This window comes from Pezoporus wallicus, unplaced genomic scaffold, assembly GCF_028554395.1.
Source record: "Pezoporus wallicus isolate ANWC-B61680 ecotype Strahan unplaced genomic scaffold, APGP_CSIRO_Pwel_v1 contig_593, whole genome shotgun sequence".
Taxonomy (NCBI): domain Eukaryota; kingdom Metazoa; phylum Chordata; class Aves; order Psittaciformes; family Psittacidae; genus Pezoporus; species Pezoporus wallicus.
Window position 1 is genome coordinate 6,665,653 of NW_026642342.1, and position 16,695 is coordinate 6,682,347.

Sequence of the window (16,695 nt, forward strand, 5' to 3'; positions counted from 1 at the left end):
TAGGCCTCGCTGCCAGCTACCCCTATCTGTGAGAGGTCAAGATTACTTTCAACCTCTCTCTCACTTCCTCATACAGTGGTCCCATCTTTAACACTGTCTGTCAGATGTTGCTCTCATTCATCTTATTCTTGGAATAATCTGATTGACTGAGCAAGAAGAGGGGCAGGATAGAGTCCGTAAGAATTGTGCTGTGCAGCCTCGTCCAGCAAAATCCTGGGATCACGAAGCAGAATTCAAAACCTTTACATATTGAAAAACCAATCTCTATTTAAGGCAAAGTACTAAGGTCCAAGCTCTTCTTGTAAGGTTGAAATTACGATTTCAGTTGATTTTCAATAGACAGCTAAAATCTTTGGCTGTGATTTCAAACAGATTTAGTGTATTTAGACAATACTTTACCTGTATGGATTGGAATTTGGAGTGATTAGTTCAATGATGTGAACTTCTCTTTCTTGGACTAAGTGAGACATAAGGCACCCCTCTGCCGTTTTTGGTTGTAGGTATCCCGCAAGGTAATTTAACGAGAGAAAATTCTTCTCTATGTTGCACGAGGGAGGAAAAACTTGATCTGGAGGAGGAAAATAAACGAAAGCATATGCACCTTTACACACAGATATTAGCTTACGTGCATGTATGCACATTTACTTCATTGCTGCACTATATGACACAGGTCTTTAGGCTATAAAGTTCATCTATTATCTATCATAAGCACTTATGACAAATCAACATAATACGGAATAGGAGATCACTGTTGCAACAACACAGCATATACTCGATGTAAAAGATAAACTTCTAAACTGAAGAGTTTATATTTATGGACTTAGATATTTAATGAAAGAAAAACCCAAGAAAGAGAAATCCGAAAACAAAACTGAAGCAAATTATGGAGCATTTTCCAAAATGACTAAAACATTTAATTTGTTCCTTGCATCTTTAAAAGATTTATTTCTTTTGAAATTAACTAGCAGAATATGTGATCAATTCCTTCTCCCTTTAGAAAATGTTTTATTCTTGCTATTATGAACTTAAAGTATTTAAAAGATCACAGAAAGTATTTTCCATTTCCTTACTCCATATATTTTTCCTATACACTGCATAGTATCAGTGCTGTCTGAAGTCCTCTTGTGCATGGAAAATGTAAGAGAATAATGAAGCCAGTTATTGATATTAAAGAAGTCTGACCATAATATCCCTAACTGAAATGAAGAAATTCTAGAGTAGATATTCAATCTCTCTTTTGGTTTTAACTGCTGAGCTGATGATGAGCATTAACTAGCATACAACACCAAACATAAAACATAATCACTTAGCGTAAAGTTCTCATGCCCAGCCTACACTGCCATACCCAAAGATCAATGTTTCAGTTGAAGAATGGGAATACTTTGTATTTCTGAGATAGCTTTAACATATGAATTGTAACAACACACAGAAGGACTAAGTATCATGTTCACAGGCAAAGTCCTATAAGAATGTAATTCCAAAGGGCTGGCCCTTTGACCTTTGCTTTACAAAGAAGGCTTTCCTATTACAGTTAGAAGCAAGAGAGATGCTTGCAGAACTGTGGAAAAGCTCTGAAAAGCTCAGTTGAGACCACAGTTAGCACTTGCTCCCTAAATGAAAGCTGAAATGTCACCCCTGAAGAGCATTTGTGTGTGGTACACAGCTTTGCAAGGAGACCAGAGACAGGGCTGAACCCGGCCTCTGCAGAAACAATTAAGGAAGTTTCTTCTCCTGATTGTACACAAAGTAGCCTTTGAATATTGACCTTGCTGTCTTCCCTACAGAACCTATGAGAGCTGTATGAAGCTGTTAACAATTCATACTGCTCAAGCAAAGCACTCTTCTAACATCTGCTATGTGCCTTGCCAGATTAGCCTTGAATGCAGCTGCAGTTTTGACCAGCTCCTCCCACAACAGCACAGAATGGAAAAAGATCCCAAACGGCCTACACTGAGCTTGAATTTATATCTGTACATACACACACAGATGGATATACTAGGTACTTGCTTCTCAGCTGCCATACAACACAATTCAAGCCATAAAATAACAGCCTCTGAATAGTTCGTGGATAATTACACACGTGCTATCGTTTGCTATGGCAAAGAATTTGATTCCTGCTCCAGGCACTTTCATTAAACATCTCTGGAGCTCTCAAGAACTGCTGTTTTTGCCACCACCAGCACAGAGGTTCCTCAGCCTGGGCCTCTGCTCTATAGCATGCTTTTCTTCTGCAACAAATTTTAACTGTCTTGATGTACACATTTACTTCCCCCCCATGTATTTACTCTTGTCTGTACCAGTTACCAAGATCTGTGCTGGAACAGAAAAGAAAAGGGGATCTATTTCATCTTTCTTTGCTCACCACACTACTTTTTTAGTTTCAGGACTGTCTGCTTTGGAAAGGGACTGCAGGTATCTGCAATCAGTTAAAAATCTTACTAAACCAGCCAGCAAACAGTCACATTACGGACCTCTAATCTTGACAGACTCCCAGTATGGAATCAGGTTAGCATGTAATACTCTCAGCAGAGAGGCTCTGGCCAGCATGTGATGGAGCTGCACACAGCGGCCAGCAGCACATGCCAGGCTGCTCAGATGAAGACAGAGGATTGCACACTGGGATCTGGAGTTTCTGTGGGCAGCACCTCCTTCTTACAGGCAGCAACAGACACCGCTTTATTCTGCGCTAATTAGGTGCCATCTATAGGCTGTAGCTAAGCCGGGTAAAAGTTGAGCATCCTGGCTTAACTGAGGAGGTCTTTGTGAAAGTGAGTGCCATTAATCAGGTGTAACTCTCCAAGACATGTACCCTGGGCAGCAGCAGCAGCTTGATTCAGCAATACAAATCCCATCAAAGCAGAGCATGCCTTTCAAAGTGTGAGCTGAGAATAAGCAAGGCATATAGGATTTCCCCCAGCCACTGTGATGGCAGGGCTTTTTCATGTGTATTTTGCAGTTTACTAGCTCTTAGCATGACACAGATCAGAACCTCAACTGACATTTAATGGCAGGGTATAAATGGGAGCAGAGAAGAGACTGCAGTAGTCCCCAGAGGCAGGGTGGAAACTCTTGGCAGTGCTCATTCCCCAGCAGGACACACGGCTAAAGCCTGACACCATGCAATCACCTGCAAGTATTAAATCAAGCAAGTACGATGGGCAGGATACATGCACTGGGTACATACAGGCTACAAACTGAGAGTCAGGGATGCCACTCGTTACTGGTCTCCAGCCGGACATTGAGCCATTGACCACAACTCTCTGTGTGCGGCCATCCAGCCAGTTCTTTATCCACCAAGCGGTCCACCCATCAAATTGATGTCTCTCCAATTTAGAGACAAGGATGTCGTGTGGGACAGTGTCGAATGCTTTACACAAGTCCAGGTAGATGACATCAACTGCTCTACCTCTGTCCATCAGTTCTGTAGCCGCATCACAGAAGGCCACCAAATTGGTCAGGCAGGATTTCCCCTTAGTGAAGCCATGCTGGCTGTCACCAAGCACCTTGTTGATTTTCATGTGCCTTAGCATGCCTTCCAGGAGAATCTGCTCCAAGATTTTGCCAGGCACAGAGGTGAGACTGACTGGTCTGTAATTCCCCGGGTCATCCATTTTCCCCTTCTTGAAAATGGGGGTTATATTTCCCTTTTTCCAGTCATCGGGAACTTCACCTGACTGCCATGATTTCTCAAATATGATGGCCAGCGGCTTCGCAACTTCATTTGCCAGCTCCTTCAGGACCCGCGGATGGATCTCATCACTTCCCATGGACTTGTGCACATTCAGATTTTTAAGATGGTCTCGAACCAGCTCCTCTCCTACAGTGGGCGCAAGGTCTTCATTCTCACAGTCCCTGCATCTGCCTTCCAAGACTTGGGTGGTTTGGTCAGAGCCTTTGCCAGTGAAGACCGAGGCAAAGAAGTCATTCAGAACCTCAGCCTTCTCCAAATCCTGTGTATCCAGTTCTCCTGAGAGCTTCCTGAGGGGGCCTACATTCTCCCTAGTCTGTTTTTTATTTGCTATGTACTTGTAGAATCCCTTCCTGTTATCTTTAACATCCCTAGCCAAGTTTAATTCTAACTGGGCCTCAGCTTTCCTAACCTGGTCCCTAGCTTCCCGGACAACATCCCTGTACTCTTCCCAGGCCACCTGTCCTGCTTCCACCTTTTATAAGCCTCTTTTTTTCATTTGAATTTTCCTCAGGAGCTCCTTATCCATCCAAGGAGGTCTCCTGGCCCTCCTGCTGCACTTCCTTCTGGTTGGGATGCAACACTCCTGAGCTTGCAGCAGGTGATCCTTGAATATCGACCAACAGTCTTGGGCCCCTCTGCCCTCTAGGGCTGTATCCCATGGAACCTTCCTAAGCAGGTTCCTGAAGAGGCCAAAGTCTGCTCTTTTGAAGTCCAGCTCAGTGAGCTTGCTGCACGCTCTTCTCACTGTCCTGAGGATCTCAAATTCGAGCACCTCATGATCGCTGCATCCAAGGCTGCCCTGGAGAGTCACATTTCCAACCAGCCCTTCCCTGTTGGTGAGCACGAGGTCAAGCACGGCACCTCTCCTTGTCGGCTCCTCTATTACTTGCAGAAGGAAGTTGTCTTCTACACAATCGTGGAACCTCCTGGATTGCTTGTGCCGGGCCGTACCGTCCTTCCAACAGATGTCAGGGTGGTTGAAGTCACCCATGAGAACAAGGGCCTGTGAGCGTGAGGCTTTTCCTATCTGTCTATGGAGTGCTTCATCCGCAGGTTCTCCTTGATCAGGCGGTCTGTAACAGACGCCCACAGTGATGTCTCCCATAGCTGTTTTCCCTTTAACCCTGACCCACAAGCTCTCTGTGGACTGCTCACCTGTCCCCAGACAGAGTTCCATACTCTCCAGCCTATCCCTAACATAAAGGGCAACTCCCCCTCCCCACCTGCCAGGCCTGTCCTTCCTAAAGAGCCTGTAACCTTCCATTCCAGCACTCCAGTCATAGGAGCCATCCCACCATGTTCCTGTGATGCCTATTATATCATACCCCCGTAGACATGCACACATCTCTAATTCCTCTTGTTTGTTCCCCATGCTACGGGCATTTGTATAGAGGCATCTGAGCTGAGCTCCAACTGAAGCCGGCTCATTGGCTGGAGCGGCTGGGATATCTCTACATTGCTCCAAGCATTTATTATAGGTGCTGGCAACTGACTGGGTGTGTTGGGATGGAATGATGCCCCCCTCCCCCAACACATCGAGTTAAAGCCTCCTTGACCAGTCTGGCAAGCCTCCTACCAAAACTGCTCTTTCCCTTCTTTATCATCAGACCAGCTCCACCAGCCCCCACTAGACCCAGCCTACAAGCTTGGGTCCCATGTTCAAGACACCCAAACCCCTGACTATGACACCACCCTTTTAACCAGTTATTAACCTGGCTAATCCTCCTAGCTTTTTTTAGGTCCTCCCCTGTAACCTGGAGAATTGATGAAAAGACTATCTGAGCTCCAGAGCCCCTAACCACCTCCCCCAGGGCTCTGTAGTCCTTCTTTATGTTCCCCAGGCTACTACTATCTATACACATGTATCACCAGGAGTGGGTAATAGTCCGTGGGACTTACTAGAGCAGGCAGCCTCTCTGCCACATCCTTGATCCGTAAAAAAATTACTTTTTTTTTCTTATTTAGCTAAGAAATGTGTTGAAATTAGGCTCCCTCCAGGCTAGGACCTCTGCCCTGGATTTATACTGGATGCATTAGGTAACATTTAGCTAACTGCTAAGTCTTCCTGACTTGTACAATTGTATCTTATTGAAGCATGAAGAATTAAAGTGAATTCTGCTGGAAAACCTGTACTAAGATCACTTTCATCATGAGCAGTTTTGCTTTCTAGAATCTAACAGTGATTATCATGACAGTCACTCTGCCATTCACTTCACTAAGCAAATCAAACCAAGAACAAAAACCCCACTTCTTGTACCCCCTTCCTCCAAACCCTCATTCTGGTCCCTTTAAGTTCTCACTGTGCTCACCATCCCTGCAGTATCTGAACCACCAGTCTTCTGAATTGATAGGATTTAGATGCATTCAGCGCTGACCCAGTTTGCTAGTTCACTCAGCTGCCTTTCATTTGCAGCTTCTAAAGTGATTTCAGAGACCCATGGCATAAAGCTGTAGCTTTATTCTATGAAAGATCACCCTTCTTCAGATCTTTGTCCTCTGGCTTGCACTTTGTTTGCTGTATTCAGCTACAGCCTCCACTTCTAAAATGTTATAGGTCTTTCAGCTTCAGATCTTTCTAACTTGAGTGAAGCTGAAATGTAGACAATTACATGTACTGGTCACGTAGCAAGGAACTACTTTATATGACTACTTACAGATTATGAGTAATACTAAGCTGTGATTCACAAACTGGCAGCTGAGGGTTACCTGACTAAAGCACTTGAGGAGTGTGAGTTTTGTAGGAAAAGCCTGAGATGTCCAACAGTATACACTGGGATTTGTGGAATCCAGTGATTCCATTGCTCGCTCTGCAGAGAAGCAGACCAGGTCCACATCCCACATGGTTTCCATAGAACTCCTCACACGCCTAGTGCAGTTCAAGAACTGACCCTCTCCCCACCCCAAACAGATGCATAACCCCCAAACATACACACTTATTCACTCCTCTGCCAAGAATTTAACTCAAAATCAAACATGGTTACAGCTGAGCTAGTTCATAGCAGCCTTCTCAGAAACTGTTTATTCTGGTTGCCTGCCAAGTTCCATTTTGTGTACTGACTCTTAATTAAATTGTGTTTTAACACATTCTAAGGATGATGCAAAGCTCTCCTATTTAGTTGCCTGCTTTGACTGGAGATGTGCAAGTCAACACAATTTTATCTGGTTTTTGACAGGTCTAATTAAACATTCAACTCTGCAATGCAGAGACCACTACTCCCATTTATACATTCCAAGAGCACTTTAATAAGCTAATAAATATATTCCTGAATGATTTTCTGGCTCTGAAATCCAAAAATGGTGCCAAGAAAAATCACACAGGGGAACAGTGTACAAATTTGGCAGGATTTGGATACAGCCAACACAGGCATGTTCTGATTTTGGGGGGCAAACCTCAGGCTTCAGGAAATCAAATTATCAGATACAGGTGGTTAGCAAAGAATGTTTTCTTCACAGAAGGTTTTGGGCTGGGTTTTCTGGTAGCCAACTAGTTCAGCTATGAAGGGGTTTCTCTGGAAGTACTGCTGAAACACTACTAAATTAGGCTGCTGGTTCTAGTAAATGCTGAGCCCACCAGTACAGGTTGGACATTGACACAATGTTTGACTGGGTTCTACTCTTCCCATCACTGAGCTTCTTGAAAGACAACAATTAGTTTCAACATATCTGGACCATTCACTGCAATGCAAATCAGTTCCAGTTCACTTTTACCAGCCTTTATTCTTGCTGCTTTTGATTTAAGCTAAACCTAGATGTGTGCTTTGGCCTGAACTTGGATGACATCTTCAGAAAGCAAAAAAAAACCCAGTGAATTGCAGGCTAGTCGGTAAAAAAAAAAATCTTAAAACATCCTACACCTGCAAGAAAACAAATTTCACCTCCAATCATCCTGCATCATAGAGGAAGGTCTGCTTGTCTGCTTTCCCTGTGAAGCTCCTTTTACTAACTAAAAAAAGTTCTCCAAGAATGTTGAAGAGCCATGGCTCCTGAGTTATCCCTGGTTTATGACTGGCTCAGGTGGAATTCCCCTGCAGGAGGCATGCTATGTGATCAGCACCAGCTTGAGACAAAGTTCTGCAGAGGTTCATATTGCTAAGTTGTTCCAACACTTCTCAGATACAGAGCTGCAGCCCAGACCCTACCCTAATATATGCCTGTGAAATCCTTGTGGAGCTGGAGTCCTCTCCCACCTGCCCTAGGCCACCTGATGAATTTGGCATGCAGCTCACGGGGACAGGAAATCTTTCTGCTTGGGATGAAAACACAGAAAGACACCATACTGAGCCAGCTTCTGTCTGTGAGGAAAGCAGTAATTCTTTGTCCAAAGTAGTCTCAAGCCTTATACAAGCAAAGGCTACAAAAATCCCAACCCCAAAGCCCTAATTCAGGTTGTTCTAGAAATTACCCCCTACCTCAAGTTCTTCACTTCAGTCCTTTATACAAAAGATATCCAAACAATCACCACGAGTAGTTCATTCCTTTTTAAAAAGTGAAACTTTGACTCCTGTAAGATTCTGGCCAACTGCATCCATGTTTATGAGCATAAATTTAGGGTACCAGAATCCACTAGAAGTTGCCTAACTTCAGGGTCTGGTCTTTACACTTGCTCTTATTTCTCTGCCTTCCCCCTTCATATCACATCCCTTGGAAAATGAGTTGTTTAAAGATTCAAATAACTACAGGAAGACATTCTCAGCATCCAGAAGTGTTTATCAGTTCCATTGGGTTTGTTTTGGTTTACCTTCTCCTACTTTAATATAGATGTTTCTTGATATTTTGAGCTCAGTGAAAGATGTTACTGCTCCATATTCCTTCTGGGCCCACTGTAGCAGTTGTTCATTTTTCTCAGGAAAAAGCTTTTCTTCTGTTTCTGCTGACAAGGAGAAATTTCCCTTCTCAAACTGAACAACGGAACCTAAGGACACCTGATGGGAATAAAAACATAGTTTTAATGTGGTACATTTATCCTCACAGACAAGGTAGCGGGTTTAAGCAATGTAATCTGTCACACCCACATGCATTCACTGAAGGTGATTACGGCTTATTTCCAACAACGCCTAAACTTCACATGTTTTCACATCTGCATCATGATTCCTTTTTCAGAGATGTTGTTACAAAATGAGGCACCCCTCAGCCCAGCTGGGGTGCTAGAGTCCAAGATCATCCTGCTGCACAAGTGGCACAACTGTGCTGCAAGAGGAGCTGAACTGTGCAAGCAAGGGGAGGGCAGGAAGACAACAGGAAAACTAAGACAGGAGAGAGTAAATAGATGGTGGTCTGAGGAACTGAAGCAAGACAAGGATGTGAAGCTCATTAAAACCTGGAAGTACTCAAGCAACTCCTAAATCAGAAAGAACATAAGTCCAAGCCCAATGACAGATAAAGGCCAAGAGAGAAACACAGAGTAAGGAAAGAGAAAGGCTAAGAGAAAGGGAAGATATTTATTGTTGCTTTATTTACAGGAAGCAAGGAATTGCTTTAGTCTAACACATAAAACAGATGAGTTATACATCTTTGGAAAAATCTTTACAAATGTTACACTAACTCAGGTCTTGACTGGTAAAACCATAATGCTGTTTGAAATAGTCAAAATGGAGAAACAGAAAGTGGGAGTGTAACAGGTTCTGCAGGAAAGCCTAAGATTTTCAAATACAACTTCACTGGAGTGGCAATAGCATCATTCAAGAAAAGGCAACAGCACAGGGTCAGGCTCAGATTGGGACCTGCTTCAACTTGCATTGGACTCAACAGATAAACAAGTCGTTCCAGACTGATTGCAAAGCTAGACTGTGCCAACAACAACCTTTTGGCTCTCTTGCTTCTACAGAGGGACGTGGCCAACAATTTCAGAACATTTGTCAGCTCTCAAGAGGTCCTTATATCAAGTACTGAAAGAAGAGCACTTCTTCATGTGCCCAACCTCAGGAGCCACCACTCATCTATGCAGTTCCCTGTTTCCTCCTTCAGGGTGCTGGAGGACTGGGGCCTGCATGCCCTACTCAGGCTGGTCTTTCCATCAGCGCTTGATTCCACTAAGATCTAAAACATCAAGTCACGAATAACATGTGCTTGAGTGAGAAAGCACAGAAAGACGAACAAGCTTTCAGGTGTGACTGCATCAGTGAAGATTTCTTTGGACATACTCCCTGTAGTGGTGTGTTGCCCAATGCTTGCCCCAGTGTAGCACAGCCCTTACTTCCAGATCACTGCAGTAGGCTTCAGGAAAAAAGTACTATTTTCTGTCCTAAGGGCAGAATAGAAAGAAGCTTAATGCACTCAGCTGCTCTCTCCCCCTTTCCCTTTCATTCTATTTTTTTCTCCAACCGAAAATCCAAAGTGATTAATGATGATGACTGGAAGAGTGAAAAATACATCATAACAATTTCTAACCTGTTCTGAGTATTATTTACACATTGTAGCAGGATAATGGTTATTAGTATCTCTCTCTAACCTTTTAAACAACAAAATGCATCAATAGCAACTATTTAACAAAGATTAGCTGAGGTCAGGTTCCTGTTAGAGAAATGAACTAGTTGCAACCAACTGCTGCCTTCCCTGGAGCTGTTGCTCCCAGCGCTAGTTCAGGATGTTACACATCAGTTTGTTTAGCACCTACAAATATTTGTCAAAGTAGGCACATAAATTACACACTTTGGCACATGGAAAGAATTTCAAAACTCCTCCCTGTGCTTCCAGCTATTACACTAGCATTTACATATCACATACTCTCCTCTAAGAGGAGGCCCATGTAATTCAGAGTTCAATTTGACCAGGCCTGTGACAAAAACCAGCTTAGAAATCCTTCTGCCAGAAGAGTTTCCAAAGTTTAAACTAACATCTGTTTCAATTCTGAATGATCTTCCTCATTTGCTGTTTTGCACATGACTACCATAAAACATTTCCTTGAAATGAAAAGTCTTTATTCAGCATAATGCAGAATACACCATATTTTTCCAATACTCTCAAAACTTGTCAAATAAGAAAGCAAACTCTGCCATTAGAATAAATCAACTGCCTACAAATTTATAACTATTGTTCTCTTTTCCTAGTGTTATCTTTAACATGTAGTTATCAAGTAGCATTCACTTGATACTTTCATCACTTGAAAGCAGCCACACCATGGACTGATTTTACAGGGCACCTCTACAATGCTCCTAGCACATGAAGGTTTATAGTGTTCACAGTCTCGCAGGACAACACTGACATAGCACAAGGTAAGTATGCAGGGATCACATACAGAAGAACACCACCTCTTAGCAATGCTGTCTTTTACATCTGAGGCACGTGGAACATCTTTTTGGAGCTCTGGCCTAACAGTGCTTAAAAACTGCAGGGCTTGAGGATTTAAAATATCTGAGGAAAGTGTAAGAGAAAATATTATCCCTCCTAAATATTGAGAAAAAACCCCAAAGCATTAGTCTGCAATAATGCATTTTCACTGTATTTTTCATTTGAGATACTTAAATGTTTGCTAATACAACAGCTCTCTTCCTCAGAACACACTTGGCTTTCCATTTATTCCTAATTAGACTTGAAAACCTTCTGCATCATTCTGTGGCATGACAAATGTCTTCCTCAGAGACAGATCTTATCAATGAACCCCCAGAGCACTGAGCCCTAGTAGGGAGGAATGGAGAGACAGAAAACAGAGTGACTAAAAAGTCTGGCACAAGCATCCTCCCTACATGATCATACAGTAAATATCTTTAAACAAACATGAAGCTTATCATCATTTATTTTTCTAACCACATGCTCAAGTCTATTTGAAATGCTGGTTCCACTACCAGGTTTTAGAAAGGACTGAACTGCTGTGCCTGCCAGTGTTGGGATTTTTACTACACGGACCTAAGGCAAGGTTAAGTGAGCCAAGCACGTTATTTTTTCTGGAGAGAATTCAACAGCCTCTTCCAAAAAAGGCAACCATCACTGTTTCAACACCTGCCTTGAACATTAACTGCTTACTCTTCAGAACAAACCAAAAACAGCTTTCGCTAACATACTTAGGATAAGCCAGAGCATTAAAACCAAAAAATGCTTTAAGTATTTGGGAGTATATCAAGGAGTTTTATCTGTGCACTCATTACACAGCTGACTGGATGATTAAGGAACTGCTGCCACATACGCTTTTATCTCCTCACTTCATCCCCAGTGGTTACTTTCTGAGGTTGCAGAATGGAAAAATGTGCCCCAGGTCTATTTCTTCCTGTTGTTCTGAGGACATCAGAAGTGACTGCATTAGAAACATCCTCTGCTGCCGAGTTCACCTACATGCCTCACAAAATTCTGAGGCTAAATGAGGAAACTTCCAAGCCTGACTTGGAAAAATCAGTCTGCAAGACAAAAAGATGGTTATGGTCACTAACCACAGCAAGGACCACAGTTCAACAGGCACTTCTGCACTCAGACGAAGTGAGGATCAAGTACATGATTCTGAAAATATGCTACCAAAACATGAGTATTCTATCAAAGAGCAGAACACATTTGGGTACATATTTTGATTACACACACTGTTGCTCTGCTGACCATCGGGGAAAATAAGGACTGTGATTTCCTTTGCACTGTACAGAAGCAAGGAAACATACGTCCCCCATGCTGGGAGAAAATAAAAAACGCAAACAACTTTATATGTCCCTTAAGAAAATTTTCCAGTCTTACAAAACCTGACCTTGCCAGGCTGCTGTGGTAGTTCAGGACACCAGCAACCTGGCAGATGTGCCAGATGGTGTAAGTTACTACTCCCCAGAAAGAACAACTCTCAGAACCATCCCTGAGTTGTCTCAAATACATATAGTGGTGAAGGTGAACACTGCACACACTCAAAACAGCATCTTCTGTTTCCTATTTTACCTATTTCCTTCTCTCTTTCTAAATGTTTATTGCTTTTTGTTTTCTTTGAGCCTGATCCAAGTGGGATATTTACTTTGTTTTATGACATCTTAAGTATTTAATATAGCTATAATTCAGAACTCCCAAGTAGGAAGAAGTAGGAAGCAAGTTTGTAATTTAGCCTTGAAACAGAGGTAGGGACCTTTGGGAGATAACTCATTATACAAAGTTATGTGCCCATGACTACACAGCATGAACCAATCCCTCCCCTTACAGCAACAACTACACTACTACCCACCAAGGCCCCTCCAGCACAAGGGACCAACAAAGCCACCCATAAAGCCACGACAGAAGCAAATACACCAGCAGAAGAAAAGCAGCCCCCTTCGTAGTTTTATCTGAGCTATTCAGTATCAGACCTCTGGCAAAATGTGTAGGAGAGGAGTAAGTCTGCTCAGAATGAAACTCTAAAACTTGAACCAACTTGCACAGTGGCCAACATGGGCTTTAGACTCAGCTGGTGGTTTTTGTTAACGTACTTTGATGTGTTTTGGTCCCCTTCTCCATCTCCTTGATGGAGAAATATCAGGTATTTGGGAACTAAAAAATATCTCCTTTTATGTTCATAAACCTACATTCAACATTCAGTAATCACAAAGAGAACAATTCTCTTTGGTAAGTGACTAAGAAACATGCTGCTTTTGAAATGAAATGTAACATTCGTGAATCATCTATCAGCTTTGCATGATCCTTACCAACCACAAAGGTGTGATGCTTTCATGCAGCAGCAAAGCTTTTTTTTTTTAGTGTTCATAAGACCACATACAGTTATAACAAAATTCTACTTCCAGTTTTCGAAAGCAAACACATAAAAGCAGCAGCATTATCTTAGTTATATTTTAGATTTTAATTCTACTTCTAGGAGATGCTCAACTACAAAAGATGCTGTTAGGAATTAAGGCTGCTCAACACTTTCTCAGGATGAAAGCAGAACCTTGTGGGATCAGACTCTTGTGCATCTTTATGTACCTAGAAAGAAGATTCTGGGATTTTCAAACAAAGCTGAAACTGTGCCAAACCAAGTGCAACGTTCAAAACCCCCATGGAACAGTTACTAGAATGATACAAAGGAAACAAGAAAGAAAACAAGTTCATGTAAAAGGGAAATCTGTTCCCAAAGTTTAGGGCTCAGCAGGGGTTTATTAATAGCACACAGGTAATTGTCCACTCATCTCACATTAATCTAACAACATCTTCATGGACTCAATGTAACACGCATTTGATCTGAACAAAACAATGTAGCAGAAGTCTTTGAAGGGGTTGTTTCAAGTTAGATTCAATGTAGTGGAAGAAAAGGGGAGAATAAAAGCCTATCTAAGCAACTGCAGCCATAGTTTCCACTGGAATTGATGACTCAGTAACACAACCTGTTGTGATTTATTATCTCCACATCACTAACACCAATAGCCTGCCAAAATCTGCTGCCTGCCTCTGTAAACTTCCACTAGCTAAAACCCCTGTATACTCAACTCAAAGAAGCAGAGAAGGGAAGGAGCCGTGACCATACAGAGAAGACCACCACATATACCTGTTCTAGGCCCTTCAGCCTCCTGCACGATGGGTCTGTAAACACATCTCAACTACTAAATGCCTGAACGTTGTTTCTTTCCTCACTTTTGCAGCCTGGTTTAACTTAAACCCCCAAGTCTTTCTGTCTATCAGCCTCCCTTACTCTGAAAGTGGTGCGTCTGAGCTCCTAGAGGGACTGTGAGAGGGAGCACTCAGGATCAGTGGCAGCAATGAGAAACACCAGCATAAGATCCAAGATGTGGTCCATCCACACTCCTAACACAGAGTTTTGGTTAGAGTAATGACCCATGAAGACAGCCTGCTCCTAAAGCTGAAAGAAACACCAAGCAATAAAGCCTGAGTTTTGAAAGATGGTTTGAATCACCTGGGACAGAAAAAGATCTAGTAGGAACCAGGTGATACTCTCAACAAACCAGGTTCCATAAAGTACAGGACTTGAAAGCCACAAGAAAGGAGAATCTAAAGCACACAGACCTGCACCTTCCTTCTTCTGAAATTTACTGGCAAGTTGGTATTTTTGCAATATTTCTGTCCAAGCTGAAGTGAAAGCAGAGGACACCAAGGCATCATAAGATTTCCCTATTTTGGGACATCACATACCACATATAGACACTTTTTACCACACACTGCCTATTTGCTTCATGTACTGTGTATCTTGCTTCCTAAGCCAGAAATATCACTCTTTTCTGGAACGCCTTCCTGAAGCAAGCTTTGAATAAAAATAAAAGTAGAAAAAAAAACATAAAAAAACCCAACAAACCAAAAGAAGAAAACCAGATATTTAAAGATGCCTCACTAGGGTTATTGTACTCAAACTCGTTTTACTGAATGCAAGCAATGCATCACTTTCAAACATGGATTTACCACCCTGTCATGTTCTGCCATCCCTATTTCTGACAAAATCCTTCCACCCTACTGCCAAGAACTTCAGAACCACCATACATAGCCTGAGGTCCCCCTGATATTTAGGAGAGTAAACCAGTTATACAGACTTTAGAGAAGCAGGATCTTGGGGGGGGGGGGTGAACCAGACCAGGAGACAAAGTCTCCAAGGAAACTGACTATTGTGAAAAGCATTGTAAAAGTTACTGTTATTGCTTTTAATTAGACACTTCATGTTATTTTCACACTCTTTGAAAAGGAAATGGTATGGGGAGGGTGACAAGGAATATCAACTCTGCCAAGTGAAAAAGGGCAACTACAGGATTACTTCCAGCTCCTGAGTAGAAGGAGGATGAAGATCTACAAAAAAAAAAACAAACCAGACCCAGGTTTCTATAGAAATGCAATACTCCTTTTAAATTCCTCTTCAAACTGTTACACAACACTGAAAATCTCCTGCTTTTACTTTGAATAGTGAAAGGTCACTTTTTATACCAAATTTATCACTAGTCATGCATTTCCTATCCTTCTTCACTCTTCTCCTAGCAGAGCACTCTGTTCACATCTGGGTCTGTTTAACCAGTGATTGGAAATTTAGCCTCCTGATTTCCCGTTAAATACTAGGCACAGGAAAACAAATAGCACTTGTTTTTCAGTGAGTTTTGTCAATCATCCAAAATCTAGTGCAAACCATAGAACAGCCTGTGGTTTGGTGGCAGGGATCCAAAATATGTGAACCATATTTTCACGAAGTGAAAAGAATAAACCAGTTATTGGCTGAAGTAATAAGAACATGGCCTTTTTCTTCTTATAAATACAGAAATGACTAATAATTAAACTTACTCTTCTTTAAAGCTTTTTTCTTTTCACATCTCAAGCCAAGAGCATGTGATCTGGTTTTGTAGTTATCATTAATGCTATTGCTTCTTCCATTTTACTAACTTAATACACACATTCATTCCTATTAAAGGGGTTCCTCTAAGTAAGGTTATTTGCTTGCATAACTTACTCAATCATCTGAAAAAGTAACTCAGAGAAAGAGCTGAAGCATCACATCTTGAATCAAATATTATATAAAATCACATATGTTGAAGGGAATTTGAGATTTAACACTGATTTCTGTCAGGAAATCACGAAGGATTGGGTCCTTAATTCTCACTACTTTCACTTGCCCAGTAAAGACATTCCTAGGTTAGAAAAGCAATAGAGAAGGCTACCAAATCTAAATTAAAACTAAAAAACATCACTAGCTGAGCAGCACCCATAAACCCCTCTTTCTGGGTAGTTACATTAAATTGCTGGTTTTCTGCCAGGACATGTTCACAATAAATTGCTTTAGGGAAGCAGAGAAATAACAACTTGATGGAAAGGGAGGAAATTACTTTGTTATATGAAAACTTTAAAGTGTGGTGGTGGGAGATGTCTGGTAAGGTTTTTCTGCAAGACTGACCTAGAAAAAGATCACAGGTAAAAGCATTTTCTACAGGTGTTACCTAGCTTATGTAAAACTGCAATCTGTTGCAATCTAAACATCCTTTAACTTCCTCTCCCGCTCCCCTTTTAGGTTATAATTTTGGCATTTATTTCCAGCTGAGCAAAAAAAAAAAAAAAAAAAAAAAAAATTAAAATATACATATAGCACAGATATTAAGTGTTCCCCCCTTGCTGAACTGATCAGATTTTCCCAACCATGCACTGCTCTTCTGAGC

The 16,695-nt window shown here is 41.9% G+C and overlaps 1 protein-coding gene across 3 annotated transcripts in view; it reads right to left on the reverse strand.

The window, feature by feature from the left end:
• TGFBR3 (transforming growth factor beta receptor 3) overlaps positions 1–16,695 on the reverse strand; it is a 114,173-nt gene that overhangs the window by 27,786 nt on the left and 69,692 nt on the right. For all 3 annotated transcript variants that reach the window (XM_057429069.1, XM_057429068.1, XM_057429070.1), the window contains 2 exons: positions 8,430–8,613; positions 400–568 (listed from right to left, as the gene is read on the reverse strand). In XM_057429069.1, coding sequence (XP_057285052.1) covers positions 400–568; positions 8,430–8,613 — 353 coding nt within the window. The remainder of the gene's footprint in view (positions 1–399; positions 569–8,429; positions 8,614–16,695) is intronic.